Source organism: Typha latifolia, chromosome 1 (genome assembly GCF_019914945.1).
Source record: "Typha latifolia isolate L0001 chromosome 1, TyphaL0001v2, whole genome shotgun sequence".
In the NCBI taxonomy this organism is placed as follows: domain Eukaryota; kingdom Viridiplantae; phylum Streptophyta; class Magnoliopsida; order Poales; family Typhaceae; genus Typha; species Typha latifolia.
In genome coordinates this window covers 6,670,943-6,688,040 of record NC_133086.1, presented here as the reverse complement: position 1 = coordinate 6,688,040, position 17,098 = coordinate 6,670,943, and the positions used below count along the sequence as shown (strand labels likewise).

The 17,098-nt window shown below is 38.0% G+C and overlaps 1 protein-coding gene across 1 annotated transcript; it reads left to right on the top strand.

The window, feature by feature from the left end:
* Positions 1-96: 96 nt before the first annotated feature.
* On the top strand, positions 97-16,608 carry LOC140780629 (uncharacterized). The gene is made up of 12 exons (XM_073126301.1): positions 97-3,304; positions 3,383-4,751; positions 4,981-5,220; positions 6,195-6,324; positions 8,781-8,933; positions 9,139-9,380; positions 9,474-9,543; positions 10,185-10,391; positions 10,911-11,140; positions 11,677-11,755; positions 11,828-11,965; positions 15,891-16,608. Exons 1-12 carry the CDS (start codon positions 220-222, stop codon positions 16,080-16,082), a joined length of 6,135 nt encoding a protein of 2,044 aa, XP_072982402.1. The 5' UTR covers positions 97-219; the 3' UTR covers positions 16,083-16,608.
* The last annotated feature ends 490 nt before the right edge of the window (positions 16,609-17,098 follow it).

Genomic DNA, 17,098 nt, shown 5'->3' with positions numbered 1-17,098 from the left:
ATTCCTACCGTTGGGGTTGGAGATAATCTACTGCCAGCACCTCCCTATTTGAAAACCACACAAGAAAATAACTAAAATAAAACAAAAAACAATTAAACGGAATCGACGTCGCCGCCTTCTAAAAAGCGACCAAAGCGATCGTCGTGAAGCCACGAATCCAAATATCTCTCTTTCCCTCTCTCCCCAATCGGCCGGAAAGTTGATGACAACCGGCCGGCGATGCCGCCGGCGATGGTAGGTCTCCGTTTCCCAGCCGCCGTCGCCGCTGCCGCCTCTAATCAGTCCCCTCCTCGAAACCCTAGCAAAGGTCAGATCTCCGCTCCATTTCCCACCTTCGCCGTCGAATCCATGGATCGCTCAGACCTAGGGTTAGGCTTAGATGGAAGCTTTGCTTCTCCTGCCCCGCCGTTTCCTTCGGCCTCGGCTCCGGCGAGGCCGTCCTCTTCAGCCGGGCTCTCAAAGCCCCGCCTCGTAAAGGTTCGGAAGCATTTGGGCTCTGGTAGGGCAAAGCCCGCCGTGATTGCGGACCCGGAGGATTCCACGGGATTCAATCCCTTTCGCCCGGGTTCTTCCGGGGCGGACGAGAACCCGCGTGATTCTACTGCCCCCAGTTTTGTCTTCGGTCCTGGTTCTGATGCTGGTGCTTTCGTGTTTGGGAGCGGGGCGAAAAAAGATTATGTTTCTAGAGAAAACTCGGTGATGAAGGACTCAGATGGTTTAAAATTTTGTGGTTTTGAGTCAGTGAAATCTGAAAGTAGTGGCTTTCCTTTTGGTGCTGGTTCTGAAGTGAACTTTAGTGCGAAGAACCTTGTGGGTGATAGTGCATTTTGTATTGGTGCCGAAAGAGGTGAGTTTTCTGGTTCTGTGTATGGAGGTAGGGTCAAGAAGAGCTCAGTTGCTAGAGGAAATTCAATGGGGAAGGATTCAGGTGGTGTGACTTTGGGTGGTCATGTGCCAGTGCAGTTTGAAGGTACTAGCTTTGGTTTTGGTGCGGGCTCTGATGCAAACTCTGGTGCGAGGAGCATTGCAGGTAATCGGACATTTAGTATTTATGGCGAGCAAGGTGAGGTTCCTGGTTCGGTTGTGCATGGGAGTGGGTTGAAGGAAAAATCTGGTTATCGAGAAAAATCAGTGGGGAAGGACTTAGGTAATGTAAATTATGGCAGTTTTGAATCAATGAAATCTGGAGGGATTGGTTTTTCTTTTGGTGCTGGTTCAGCGACAAAGAAGAATGTAGAAGATTTGATGTTCAGTTTGGGTAATGAGGGGAAAAGATCACCAAGGCATTCAAGTTTCTCGAGTTTGGTCGGTGTAGAATCAGAGAAGTTTGATAGTTCTGGATTTATCTTTGCTTCTGGTTCTGTATCAGGTTTTGATAAAGAAACCATGGTTCCTGAGAATAAGACTGATCAGGTATTTGCTAATGCTACCAAGGGAAGTAGGAATGCTTCTCCAGATGTTTTTGTCTTCGGAATTGTCACAGAAGGGAGTTCTAATCTGCATTCAGAGTCATCAGAGAATTCAGAAGGCCCAAAGTTTAGTAGTGCCAGATCTGGAACGCCGGAAACAACTGCTTTTGCTTTTAATGCAAATGCAGCACCGCAGGCAGAGAAGAAGAATATTGGTTTTGTTAGTTCCAATACCAAAGATGTTTGGTCAGGAAATGTGCAAAGTGGTGAATATTTTTTTGCTGGTGAAAAAGGTGGGAAATCTGATGCAAAGATCTCTGTATTGGGGAGCGGCGTTGAACAAAATTTCAAATTGCATAAGAACTTTTCTCTTGGCTCTGATGTAGGCTCATTTTCAAAGCTTCCCGATGAGATGGGGAAGCTTAATTTGCAGAATTCTGGCAGTGATGATGGCTTTAAGAAGACAAAGGAGACCGATCAAAGGGATAAGATGGAAGAGAACAATAGTTTCATTTTTGGTACTACTACAGATCCTTCTAGTTCCTTTGATGGTGTTGGGGTAAATATGCTTCCAGGGGAGATTAAGAAGTTGAATATAGGAAGTGGAGCACCTTCAGATGCTGGGGTGTTTGTTTTCGGAAGTGGTGTTAAAGGAAGTTCCTACTTGAATGAGAGCTCTTCTCTTGGCTCTGATCTGAGCTCATCTTCTAACATTCATGATGAGATGAGGAAGCTAAACTTGCAGAATTCTAGCACTGATTATGGTTTTGGGAAGACAAAGAAGACTAAGGACAATAATTTGGTTAATGATGCTAATACAAATGATCCTAGTTTCTTTGGTGGTATTGAGGTAAATGTGTTGCCGGAGGAGTTGAAGAAGCTGAACATAGGAAGTGGAACACCATCAGATGCCCGGATCTTTGTATTTGGAAGTGGTGTTAAGGGAAACTCCTACATTAATGAGGACTCTTCTCTTGGCTCTGATGGGAGCTCAAATTCAAAGCTTCCCAATGAAATGAAGAAGCTCAACTTGCAGAATTCTGGCAGTGCTGATGGGTTTGAGAAGACAAAGCAGACTGATCAAAGGGCTAAGATGGATGGGAAAAATAATTTCATGTTTGGTGCTAATACAAATGCTTCCAGTTCCTTTGGTGGTATCGAAAATGTGCTGCAAGAGGAGTTAAAGAAGCTGAACATAGGACGTGGAATACCATCAGATGCTGGGATCTTTGACCTTGGAAGCGGTGTCAAGGGAGACTCCTACTTGAAGGAGAATTCTTCTCTTGGCTCTGATGTGAGCTCATTTTCAAAGCTTTCCAATGAGACGAGGAAGCTCAACTTGCAGAATTCTGGCAGTGATGAGGGGTTTGAGAAGACAAAGCAAACTGATCAAAGGGCTAAAATGGATGGGAAAAATAACTTCATGTTTGGTGCTAATACAATTGCTCCCAGTTCCTTTGGTGGTATTGAGGTAAATGTGCTGCCAGATGAGATGAGGAATTTGAACATAGGAAATGAAGCACCATCTCAGAGCACAAAAGGCAAAGCAGAGTATCAACCTGGTTCATTTATTTTTGGAAGCAATCTCAAAAAGAGCTCCTTTTCTAGTCAGACATCATTTACTTCATCCATATATGTTGATAAGAATACTTCCTCAGAAATAAATGCCACCAAGGATTTGAACACTGAACGTTCTACGGATGATGATAGTTTCACTAGAAATGAAGATATGCTTTCTAGCTTTAAGGATTCTGCCACTAACGAGCCTAGAGACTTTACCTTTGGAAGTTGTAGCAATTTGGTAGACAATTCTCAGCAGGCTGATGCTTCATCTGCACATGCACCTACTTCCTTCAAATACACATTTCAGGCTGAAAACCAGGACCCTGAATCAAGTAAGGATTCTAATGCACAGTCTAAAACACACACCTATGCAGCAACTACACCTTTTAATCTATCATCTCTTTGTCCAGATTTACAATATGGCGGCAGTGAGTTTGCTTTCAGAAGCACGCATGAAGGAATAGAAACAACATCGATGCAATTTGGAACTCCTCAACAGGGCGCCTTTGGGTTGCATGAAATCAAGAAATTCAATGTCAGCATTAAAAAAGAGAATTTGGTAGGGGATTCTGGGGAGGTTGCTGCTTCAGCTGCTGATGCACCTAGTTCTGTCAAATACACATTTCAGACTAGAAAACAGGATGCTTCTTCAAGGAAGGATTCTATTCCACCATCTGAAACAGACGAGTCCTATGGAGCTGCTACACCTTTAAATCCATCATCTTTTAGTCAGGGTTTACGATATGGTGCTAGTAGTTTTGCTTTTACAACTATGCCGGACAGGAAAGGAACAACATCGATGAAATTTAGAACCCCTAAACAGGAGGCTCCTGGGTTGTCCAAGGAAAGTTGGTTTACTGCACCACATCAAAAACCAGCATTCAGTGAGAAGAAGGGAGAAGCTAAAAGTGCAAGAACAAAGAAAAGGGTTGGAAAGCAGAAGAAATCTGCCCCAGTCCATCAGACTGTGTCTAGGCCAGTTTTTAATAGGCAAGAAAGTTACACTGGAAAAGTGGAACCAGAGTCTCCAGGTGATTATTCCCCAATGGATTATTCTCCTTATAGGGAGAATTTAGCAGATGAACAATGCACAAGGGAAGCTTCACTGGCATCTGATGAGCCTCTCCATAGTTTCTCTCGCTACTCTTCAAGTGAATCACAGAAGTCTCATTCAATAGAAGATCTGGTCTTTGCAACAGAGCACATGATTATTGACAAAAGAGACAAAAAACCGACAGAAGCAGTTGCTGAAAATGTCAATCATGCTGAAAGTTATTCTGATTTCGGTAAAGAAACACATTTACCTTCTACGGGGAGTCTTAGTTTCCAATTCGAGGATGTAGACGGTAATGATGATAGAAGTTCTGCTACAATGGAATCTGAAATTCATCATTCCAGTGTAAATATTGAGAGACAAACAAATGAAATTGAAACAGGGTATACTTTTGCACCCAAGTTAGAAAGTTTTGGTGAATCAAGCTTCACCTTTGCCGCATCACATTTCACTCAAGGTCCATTATCAGCATCAAAGCGCCATTACAGAAGAAAAAGTAAGACTAGGGGTGCTCAGGCTTTCGCTGCTCCAGATTTATTTCCCCTTGCCAGCACTTCCGCACAATTAGATACCTCCAAGGACCTAGAGCGCACATCATCTGTTCCTCAAACCGTAGATGATACAAGAGCAGAAACAACTAAAATATCACATGACAGAAAAGAATCAATAGTGACAGATGCAGGGAGTCTTGCAGCACAGGAAGCCTGCGAGAAGTGGCGAATCAGGTGCTGGCTTGCTTTTCATCCTTGGGTTCCATTTCAATATTCCCTACTTTGTCAAATGACAGCTGATGCTTGCTACTTTGTTTTAACTGGTTCTTAAATGTTTATGCTGAAACCAGCTGCATATCAGTTCATATTTCATACAGTTTTCTTACCTGCTTCTTTGAATGGAAATGATTGTGATTATCTTTCTTTAATGCTCTCATGAGCTGGTTTTCTTGATGTGGATTAGGGGAAACCAAGCTTATGCAAATGGACACTTTGCTAAAGCCGAGGAGTATTATTCTCGTGGAGTTAATTCTATCTCCCCCAGTGAAACATCTAGAAGCTGCAAGCGAGCATTGATGCTATGCTATAGTAACCGTGCAGCTACTCGGATGTCCCTTGGGAGAATGAGAGAAGCTCTCAGCGACTGTATGAAAGCTGCTGCAATTGAACCCAGCTTTCTCAGAGCACAAGTCAGGGCCGCAAAGTAAGGATTTGCTGTCTCTCCTAATCAAATTTATTTATACCTTTAAGATTAATTATGAATTCATCAAGTTAAGTTTAGGCATAACAAAACCTCATACAGCCCCGTCTAGGGTTCTAAAGAGATCTCGGAACCGCTTAAAATCAAATTAGGAGTCGAAGTCAAGTTTAGCTCTACTAATTTAGTACGATCTTTCCTTTATTAGACTTGACCTAGTCAAATAGATTTGCTGCACGACATCAGTTTCTAAAGAAACAAAGAATTGCTTGATCAAGTATGATGTGGATAATAACATTCTATCATTCTATGACATCCTCGAAATTGTAATGCCTATATAAGAATTTATTTTATAGATTACCATTCATATTATCTAGATTACGCTGAGAATCAAGCTATCACATAATCATGTGATCGGCATCGATTCTAAAATTAATTCATCCTGATTCCTCACAACAATTTTTTCTTTATTATTATTATTATTATTATTATTATTATTATTTATTTATTTATTTATTTAATCTATTTATTTTTTGGAACTGGGTGTTACATTGTAACTTTTCTACTGTTAATACAAGACAAAATGTGTATGCCCAAAAAAGAGCTTATCTTAGTGATTTGATTATCCTTTGATTAATTTTAGACAATTCTGCAAATTACTGTGATTATTGGTTACTGCCAGCAGTTGTACATGTTGTATGTACATAAGAAATAATTTTGCTGATTCACGGTTCCTTGGTGAAACCTTTCGTTTCAAGAAACATTTAGAAGTTACAAGAGCTATTAATTTAGTTTATCACACATTCTTTTGTGCCTTTTACTTCCCTTGGATATGAAAAGTAGGATTTAGGGCTAATGTAGGAAGTAACAAAGCAGATATCTACTTTATGGCTTTGGTTCACCATTTCTTTTTAAGTGCTCTTCTTCGATATAAGAAATGTGAGTCAGTGAGCTAATATATTGATGCTTAATTGGTCTAGCTGCCAACTTGCTTTGGGGGAGATTGAAGATGCACTGAAGTATTTCAGGAAGTGCTTAAAATCAAATACTGATGCATGTTTGGACCCAAAGATCATTACTGAGGCTACTGATGGTCTGGAAAAAGCTCAGGTAGCACAACCAGCCATGTTTTTTTTTTTTTGGTGCTTTCTCATTTGATCAGGTTGGAAGTTTTTTTTTTTTTCTTTCTTTTTTGTTTTGCCTTCTGTGGTTTGATGCTGTGGTATGAGTATATGATGCACCAATGAAAGCCTAGAAAAGAAAATTGCTCTTGCACACAATATTCATTTATGAAAAATTATTTCTCAAGTTATGTACGGCATGGATCCGAGGCCTTTAAATATTACGATGTGGTATATATAGCTTAGTTCACAGTATTAAGTTTAGTGTGCAATTAAGGTCTTCACACAGATATAACTTTTGTCTAACAGCACAAACTTTGATGTACTTAATCATTACAATGACTTCCAAGCACTGCAGCAAGCATACTTAATCATTACAGTGACTTCCAAGCACTGCAGCAAGCATGCAACCTTGCTGTACTCACCTAGTCCATTGTGTGATATACTTAACCATACTGATGGAAAAATGAGGTATGCTGTATAAATTTTATTTATGTATTCACTCAAACTAGTGACAGGTTGACATACGTCTACTTCCCATTGTAGGTGTCTAATTTTCATAGATCATATAAGTGCATATTTGGATCTATGTACTCCATGCTGATATCGGCATTACTTGATGTTGGTAATTTAGTCAATCATCTGATAAAGTTGATTAAGGAAAATTTTCTAGGTGCCACTAGGCTGAAGGTAGTGGAGACAATTATTGAGACGTTTAAACAATATCCAGGATGAATCGTAGACTAATGATGAGTGCCAAGCTCAAGAGAGTCTTTTTAATTACTTTAAGTAGGTGATTGATCTACTTAGGCATGTTCTATGATTAGATTGAGCTGGTGAAGACTCTTTGACAACAAGTTGGAGAATTGGGCGGCAAGCTGTCTTATAGAAACTGTTACATGTACCATAAGGTAAGTAAGGCACACTCACATGTCGAAAGAGGCAAAAGTTATGGAGCCTTGGGATGAAGGAGGTCCACATAAGTTTTTGGAGAGGGTGATGTCCTTTAAGGAAATGAGGGACAGAAAAAGAAAGAAGTTCCTCCACTGCCTCCAAATGTCAGAGAGGGTGAGTTGTAAGCCTGAGTAGGTTCATGTGAGAGACTGCTGTTTGGCTTTTAGATCTAACGGCGACCTGTCAAACTTTGTTAAACCCATAGTCTACCAGCGGGAAAAAGAATGGAGGAGAAGGGAATTATCCAGCTAGTTATGTTGGGAAAGGCAGAGGAAAATGAAGCAACCCAGCTTGTGGAAATTTAATGAAAAAAGAGGAGAAAAGAGCAGAAGCAAGCTCGCCAGGCTGTAGAAAAGAAGTAGATGAAAGTGGTGGGCGGGGGCAGATAGAATAGGGTGCAATAAATCTTATTTTCAGACTTTATCTTATTTTTTCTGTCCCTTATTGCTGTATATGGATTCTTTTATAGGCTCTTTTTGGGTTTGGTAACTTTGGTTTAGGTAGGTCTGGTATCAAATTGGTTTTTAACTCAAATATTAAGTTTCTTGTGTCTTTAGCTCTTCAAACTAAATATCCTAACCTTACCAGGAAGTATTTTAATTGTTTAATTAGGAAACAACTTGGACCCACCAATTGGAAGAAATTATGGCTTAATTAGGAATTGAAAAGGGCAATTAGGGAACGTTTGAGTCTCAGTTAGAAAGAGAATTAGGATTATAAATAAAATTCTTGTCAGTTCCTAATCCTATGACTTGAGTTTATCAATGCGGACAACCCCCACTTCTAGGTTAATTAAGCTGGTCAGCCCAACAACTATTTAGAAGAAGAGGTGGCCATTCTTTCTCCTGTCTATGAATAATTTTCCTTTTCTCTACAACATATTTCTCCTGTTTTATAACTTTAAACAACCATAAGTTCATTATAGAAGGCGTACTTTAATCTTCTTTTATAACATCATTAGCAAGTAAGGTCCTAACTATTAGGGTGTGCTGGTTGAATTTCCAAGTGGAAATGGCTCAAATAGGGAAGATATGAGTCTCAATTAGAAAGAGAATTAAGAATCCATAATAAAGAGAATTAGGAATCCACAAATCAAATTCTTGTCAATGCCTAAACCAACGACTGATTCCATTTGATGTGGACAACCCCCAGATCAAGGCTAATTAAGTTTACTAGCCCAACAACTATTTGGAAGAAGAGGTGACATTCTTTGTTCTGTCTAAGAATATTTTTTTCCTTTCTTTACAACACATTTCTCCTATGTTTAAACAATCTTATGTTCATTACTGAAGGCACACTTTAATCTTCTTTTATAACAACAGCAGCAATTAAGGTCCTAACTATTTACTATTTTTGGTTTTCTAGTTGAATTTCTTTGCTTCTTTCATTGTTTTTTCTCATGAAGATGATCCATGCTCTTTGAAACTCAATTATCTTGCTCTTCTGTATTTAATTTTGTTCTGACTGAGGAGTGTTGTCCTTTTCTGGCAGAGAGTATCTGATTGTATTATCCAGTCTGATGAGCTTCTCCCAAAAAGAACACCCAGCGAAGTGGCACGGGCCTTAGAACTGATCTCCGATGCTCTTTTAATAAGCACTCAGTCTGATAATCTGATGGAAATGAAAGCAGAGGCACTTTTAATGGTCTCTGTTTCCCCTACTTTTTTGCTGCCATACTGCATGTTAACTATTTACACTGTGGAAAAAAGTAGTCATTGGTTCATTGCTAATGTTTTATGTCTACTAACTACATATTTGAGTTATCTGATAGAAATTGTACAAACAACACCCCAATAACATTAACTTTTGTAGACACAGCTAACTAATTTGTTCTTGTTGCATCTAACAGCTACGAAGATATGAAGAAGTAATCCAATTTTGTGAGGAGACTCTAGAGTTGGCTGAAAGAAATTCTCTTTCACATGACCCTGATAGTGAAACAAAGAATATTGACAGTTCTCAAAATGTTAAATCATCTTCAAGGCTTTGGCGATGGCGCCTTATTTCTATATCTTATTTCTATTTGGGAAAACTTGAGGAGGCTCTAGAGTTGTTGAAGAAGCATGAGCAAGTGAAACCTGTGCTAGAAAGGTAATATTTATATGTTTTTGTGTCTCTTTGTTGGTTCATAGTTGATAAACTTTTATTGATCTTTGGTTCTAAGTTGATGAGAAAGTTGTTCAGGTATGGAAACAGGTCTACAGAATCTGCTTCATCATTCTCCGACACTGTTCGTGAACTCATATGCCTTAAAGTACGTCTCTTTGTTAACATCTAATTTACCTGTACAAATTGCAGTTGTGAAAAACATTATGTTGTCCTAGTGGCAGTAAATTAGTTACAATGATTTACTTCTTTTTCTCTGGTTGGTTGCAATGTGCTACATTTACTGTTGGATATTTCTAACTAGAAATATGCTATTTCAAATGATGTTTCTTGTCTCAGTTGACTGCTAGAATTTTCCTTTTAGTAGAGGTATATTTGTGAGTCTTGTTCTACAATCAGAATTTGGGCTTAGCTTATTTGTTGTCTTCAACAAGTATATTAGTGCTGAGATGGTGTTGGCTTAGTTATGCTCACTCTGCTCTAGATGGCATCAAGGGTTCTTGATGACATAAGCTGGACAGGCTGTTTCCTTTTCTTTTTTGCCTAGATATAGCTTGATTTAGGTATTAATTGATGACTAGCTGCTTTGCCTTATTCATGCATATAGTCTTACCTTTAATAAGAGAATAGTTAACTTCTTTAGACAGAATATTTTTTAACAGAAATTTAGATGTTGAGAAGACTTAATGCTAATTAGTATTTGATTTGTGTTGGTAGATTAAACTGCTACATCTTTTGGTATACTGATCTTCTTTTTCTCATTTGCTTTTATATATTTACCATGTTCAGGCTGCCGGGAATGAAGCCTTTCAAGCCAGTAGACATTCGGAGGCAGTAGAACATTATACTGCTGCTTTAGCATGCAGTAGTGAATCACGCCCTTTTGCAGCAGTATGTTTTTGCAATCGTGCAGCTGCTTATCAAGCCCTAGGTCAAATTACAGATGCCATAGCAGATTGTTCACTAGCAATAGCTCTCGATCCTTGTTATCCTAAGGTCAGTCTTTTTGACCTTCTATTCCTGTATGCTATTTACAATTTCTGCTGATACTCTTGCTATAACTTTCAGAGTTTGTGGTCTTGTTATCTTTTTAGCATCCAAACAATTTGAAGGAGACCACTAGCTACTTGCTTACATGATATGTTGTTTCCTATTTTGTGCTTTGACATGCAAAATCATTTAGAACAAATGTTTTGTTGATTCGGTGGTAGGAGGATGGACTGATGTAACATTTCTATTTCTGTTCATTTTTTGTTGGATTTATTTTCTGTACTTTTGCAGATAACATTTTTCTTTGCTGCATCTTGTTCCTTTTAGGATTATACAAAAATGAATAGGTAAAGCCAAAATGATGCAGGAACAAATGAAGAAACACAGAAGCAAAATTTTAAGTCCATGGCTTTTTTATATGAAGCTTGTTATTTTTCTTGGTTGGAGAGCACCGTAAGGATAATTTATACATCTGCGAACTTTAATTGTTGGTTTATGATTCTAATTATTGTTACTGTATTTCAGGCAATCTCCAGAAGGGCCACCTTACATGAGATGATCAGGGATTATGGGCAGGCAGCTAATGACCTCTGCAAGCTAATATGTCTTCTTGATAAACAATTACAAGAGAATCAGTCTGGAGCATCTGGGAAGTCAGTGAGCTACAATAGTGACATAAATCGTGCCCGTGGTCGACTGTCTTCTGTGGAAGATGAGGCCAGAAAAGGAATTCCATTGGATATGTACTTAATATTGTAAGTTATTACTAACAGTTACCTGTATGTGTTGGGTATCCTCAAATATCTGCATCTTGGTACAGGATTATTTCCTTGTAGATTTTGTTAGAATTACCGAATATGCCTATGCTCTTGAATTTCTACTCTGCTTTAGGTCTGAACAGTAAATAGTGCTTTTCCTTTCATGGTTTCTCGTTGCTCAACTGCTACTGTGCATACTATCCAGTCATAAAATATGGACTTTTAATACTTGGCTGTTCTTTCCTGATATATACTATGTATTTAGAGATATACATTTCCGTTACTATAAAAATCACAGGGTGGAAGTGAGCTATTTTCTGAAGTCATTTTACTTTATTGGAAAGATTTTCCGACCTGGCCAAATTTTTAGCACTTCTAAATGAAGTCAGAAGATGATTGCAGATTTCTTTTAAAAGGCCTAGGCCCTGAGCTAACATGTTGTCTAGGTGCTATAGCTTTGTTATCTCTTCACAACATCAGGTAGTTGTTTTAACTCTGGAATATAAAATAATATCACCTACTCCTGTTTGCAGAGGAATTGAACCATCTAGCTCTGCAGCAGATGTGAAGAAGGCATACCGCAAAGCTGCATTGAGACATCATCCAGACAAAGTCATATCGCTAACTTGTGCTAGAAACTTTTTTTTTCAAATTTTGTTTCTCTAACAATCTTTGGCATTGCAGGCTGGTCAGTTCCTGGTAAGGAATGAAAATGTTGATGATGTAGTTTGGAAAGAAATTGCTGCTGGAGTGCACACGGATGCTGATCGTTTATTCAAGATGATAGGGGAAGCCTATACTGTACTTTCAGACCCAACGAAGGTATGCATTTTAACTTTGTAATATTACTGATCAATCATGTGTGTTAGCTCTGCTATATTATTCATGGAAACATTTTTGAAAGAATATAGATATCACTTGCCTGAACAGAAAACTTGGAGAAGATCAATGATATATGTGCAACTAAGAAGGAAGTCTTTTGAAGGGTTTGGGTTGACAAATTCATAAGTTGAGGTATAGGGGTGAAAATGGATTGGATTAGTGCTCCAGATACAATTTCGGATATGGATATTAGATGGATAGTAAAATTTAAAACTATATCTTAACTAAAATATATATATATATATATATATATATATATATATATATATATATATATATATATATATATATATAATCAGATATGGATCAGATCTTAAACGGCCACAGATACAAATCAGATACAGATTGGATTTGCAGTGAATACGGATACATATTGGATATGGATCATATTTTAATTGAATACATACTAGAGTCATGCAATCGGTTACCATAAAAAATCAACATTAAAAAAATCACATTGTATACATACAATTCATCCCTTCCTCTTTCTAATAATGGAACCCGCATGCTAATTAACTTTAATTTGCGAATAAGTACAAAGATTACTGAAAAAAATTCAATAGTGGAATGACAACAGAGCTCAAAGTTTCAAATATCACCAACTAGATTATTTCTTATCCTAGTAACCTGTATCCCAAGATTTAATAATTTCAAGATATCAAGCATAATAATAGAACAGCAATTCCTGTTATCATCTTGATCTTTGGTGGATGTAAATGCTGACAGTTGCTAACAAGGAGAGCTAAAACAAATATTAGAGAATCTATGCAGATAGCATGAACAAGTAGCGAAGTAGTTGTTATTAAGTAATGCAATTAAAAACAATCACTTTTAAGAAATCTAATTGCATGAACTAGATTTCTGAAAGTACTGAGATAAAAGTTCATAAAAAAGAAAAAGCATTGAGATAAATGCACATAGACCAAATCTAATATAAGGCATTAACAAGAGTGTGATACTGTGATATAAGGATGAAATTTCATATTTTGGAGATTAATTCACCTCATGCTGAGCAATTGATTTTTCAAAATTTATAGATAGAAATCAGTATTGCCGCTCCTTCCTTATCTACACCTTCTTCAGACTCTTCTCTGCACTTTCCTCCTCAGACACTTTCTTTCCCTGCAAAAATGGTAATACACTTACTCCGAGTGACTATAAGTAGACAAAATGGAATTACAATAGTTTCACATACATCCTCCACATTTTCTGCATTAAGCTCCTCAGTTGCTTTATCAATATCCTGCTTTCAGCTCTGCAGCTTCCTTAAATGCTTCTTCAGTTCTTCTCCTTTTACCATACCAATAAATCCTCAATTGGGAATCAGCACATCCACATATACATATGAGACTTCTATAAGACTATATTATAGACAGCCATTTCCTCTGTTATAGATTTCCACTTCTCTCCACCTTCCTTAACAGCCTTTAACCAGAGAAATACACATGATTATAAGGATACATTCTAGATAATTAATACCACATGGGAATTATGAAAGAAGAAACTGAAGAGATAGATCTTACATCTTCCTAGAATCATCCTTTGTGAAATCAAATTTGAACTATAGGTGAGTTAAAAAAAAAACTTCAAGCTGAAAAATAACAAGAATATGCAAATTAATGGATAGAAGAGTAGGAAGCAATACATGAAGATGAAGAAAGCAGTGGGTGGTGCATGCTGCAGTCTTTGGATTTCTTCTCTTTCTTCACCTTCCTTTCCTTCATGTTTGTAGAAGTAGAAGCCACTCTTCCTAATACTGATCAGAAAACCACCATAGAGGACACCAAGCAATCTATATAAACCAGAATAGTAATCGCTTACTTCTTAAGCTCAATGTCCTTGTCCACAACTTCAGCCTCTAATCCAATGAGTAAAAGAGAATTTGTTAGAAAACCATTTAAGATTAAGGTTGACGAAGGAATGAGGTGGTGGTAGAGTGGCAGCAAGGGGGGTAGGGGGTGGGGAGGATCTACGGAGAGGTGGGAAATGGAGAGAGCAGAAGGTGGGTGTAGATGGGTTGGTCGAGGAGTACGGGGCCGCACTAGAAGAGGTGGTAGGGTTAGCGGGTTGGGTTTAGTTGGATCGGTCGAATTGGGTTGTATTACTAAGTCAGTAGAGCATTAGATTTAGTTATATTTCTGTGGGTAGACGGATATCCGATATTCGAGTCTAAATCGAAAAAATTACTTATACTTGTATCTATATCCAGATTTTTTTTTAAATGTTACCCATATCCGTGTCGGCATCCTGATCGGATAGGGTTTTTTCACCTATATCCGATATGATCCGGAGCGGGTAGCTGGTTGGGTCAGAGTTAATCTGACCCGCTTTCACCCCCAATGGTATATCATAAAGAGCTTGCTTATATTAACTCTGACTAGTTTTCATCCCTAGTGGTACATCTTGAAGAGCTTGCTTATGTTCATTGAACCCAGCAATATAGGGATTCGAAAAGGCATTGGTAGGACTGGAATGTGATGGATGGTTGTCGAATGGGATCTGATAGGCAAACTATTCTGAGGGATCTTGCAAAGGGTTTGAGGAGGAAAATATTATTGGGTTGGATATGCGTGTGAGAGAGAGAGAGTAATGCCTTTGGATATTCTCATAGTTTCCAGTTTTGGTCGATCCCGAGTGGGATTGGCTGAAACGGATCGGGATCCGGGCCGAAACTAGCCAGTTGGCTGGTTTCGGACATAGCAGCCACCTGCAGCAGTAGTAGGCAGCTGTCTGCTGCTGCTGACAGCAGTAGCTAGAGAGAGAGGGAAAGAGAGAGAGAGAGTGAGGGAGAGAGGGATAGGTCAACAACAGCTAGAGAGAGGAGAGAGAGAGGGAAAAAGAGAGTGAGGGAGAGAGAGAGGGGGAAAAAGGAAGAGAGAGTGAGGGAGAAAGGGAAAGATAAAAAAAAATAGAGGGTGAGAGAGAGCGAGGGAAAGATAGAAAGAAATAGAAAGTGTAGAAAAGAATGGATACTTCAGACTAATAGTTAAAAGGATAAAAAAAAAAGAAAGGGAGGAAGAAAGATTTTTAATTTTTTAGTTTTTAGGCTTTATATGTGAGTAATTATTATTTCTTATTTTTTTATAATTTTTTCTAAATTTGTAAAAATTTCTCAACATTTTTAAATAATATTTAGAATTTTATTTAATTAAAATAATCCGATCCGATACAGGCGGCCGATACGGCCGATACGTATCATTTTTCCGGACGGCCAATCTCGATCCCGATACCGATTTTTGGAACCTTGGATATTCTTTTTGTTTCTTCCTTTCTACCTTTTTCTTCTTAATTTGTAGTCCTTATTCTTCCCTCTTTCTCCTTTTCCTTCGGTTGTGTTCTCATATTCTACTTTTTTTCTCGGAGTGCCTATCTATGACAAGCAATTAGAGCTATATTCTAGGAAATAATGTTTCAAGATCTAAACTTTGCTCCTCAACATGCTTGGTTGGATAGTCTTTGGCCTATTCAGCTGAGCATCTTGTCTTGTAACTGCATCCTGCACTGACCAGTTATAAACTTGCCCTCTTCTTAATGTCTATTAAAATGCATTAGAATCATTACTCATGAGTGTTGGAAACAGTTTACTTTATTAATATGACACCTTTGAATTATCTTGTTATCCAACTAAAGGCTTGTTGTCCTTTTCAAGAGTTAAGTTTTGATGCTTTACTTTTGCATATGGTATCATCTAATTACAAGTGTTGTGACTCATAGACTTAAGATCCTTGATGCTTTATGTTTGCATCAGTCACTTCAAAATCTTTCATCCATGCATCGTACAAAATTAGTTGTTCATTTAGAATTACACGTTCTTTATTTTGTTTGTTCTCTTCAAAAAGTCGCATCTAAATTTTCCTCCTTGCAGCGCCTACAATATGACACAGAAGAGGAGCTAAGGATAGCTCTGAAGAAAGGTGGTAGTGTGAGCAGCACACCTAAGTCTGCAGCAGAGTACTACAGTAGCCAATATGACAAAAGTAGCAGTAGACGTCAGTGGCGCCCATATGGAAGCTCATATCAGCACCACCGGTCAGAATTTTCGCGTTCAAATCGGTAACTTGACAGGAGATGCAAGTAAGGGTTCTATGTGTGATCAATCCTAAGTTTTGCCTGTTTGCCAGCTGCGTTATTAGTTTCCTGACAAAGGTTGATGAGAGTGTCACAATTAGCCCATGTGTTCCATGGAATATGGGGCAAATACGGGGCTCGGACATCCTGCCCCAGAGTCGATCGGAGGAATTATGCTGTAAAATGTAAATACAGAGATGCAAAGCTTACCTACATGTACAATCTGTCTGATAATCAAAGTTCGAGGCATGGTGTGATAGTTTTGACGAATTGTTGTTGCTTGGATGAAGTGATGATTGTTTCTCACTACGATAAGATGAATGCCAGAGAATTTCTCCTGGCTTGTTCAAGTCCTTACCCTGACAATTTTGTTTTTCCTTTTTTGAGATTGTGTTGAATTATTTTGTTGTATTGGGAAAGAGTAAAGAAGGAAGTTGTCAATGAAGCATGGAAGAGTGAACAAGGAAATTATCAATGGAACAGTGCCATGATGTTTTCTTTTTCTTTGATTATAATTTGCTCTATATTCCATTTGAGTCCATCTCATGTGATTTGTCTGACGCAAGGACAAACAGGTGCAAATTAAATATCATGACCACACTAGCCTTGTGAAATTAGTAACAATCTTGCCTCATTATTCTGGTATTGTAATTAAATAGTAATTTAGCTTCTTTTAATATATTAATTTAACATTCTCTCCTCTTTTCTCTTACTATTGTGGCAAAGCACACTTAATTTCATACTTAAGTTTCGAAATGTACCAACATTGTAAGAAAACTCTGGAGGGCTAATCTAGTCAAAAACTCTAATTTATACATCCATCTAAAATTCACTACTTTAGTAGCAATTTTATTTAATATAAATTCCTTGGCTACGTGTAAAATGACAATATATATATATATATATCTATATAAATGGCTGAATGCCAATGGTTCAACAGTTTGACCCCAAATATAAAAAACTACTCACTAAGTTAATGATTTTTTGTTGAACAAAATTGTTATC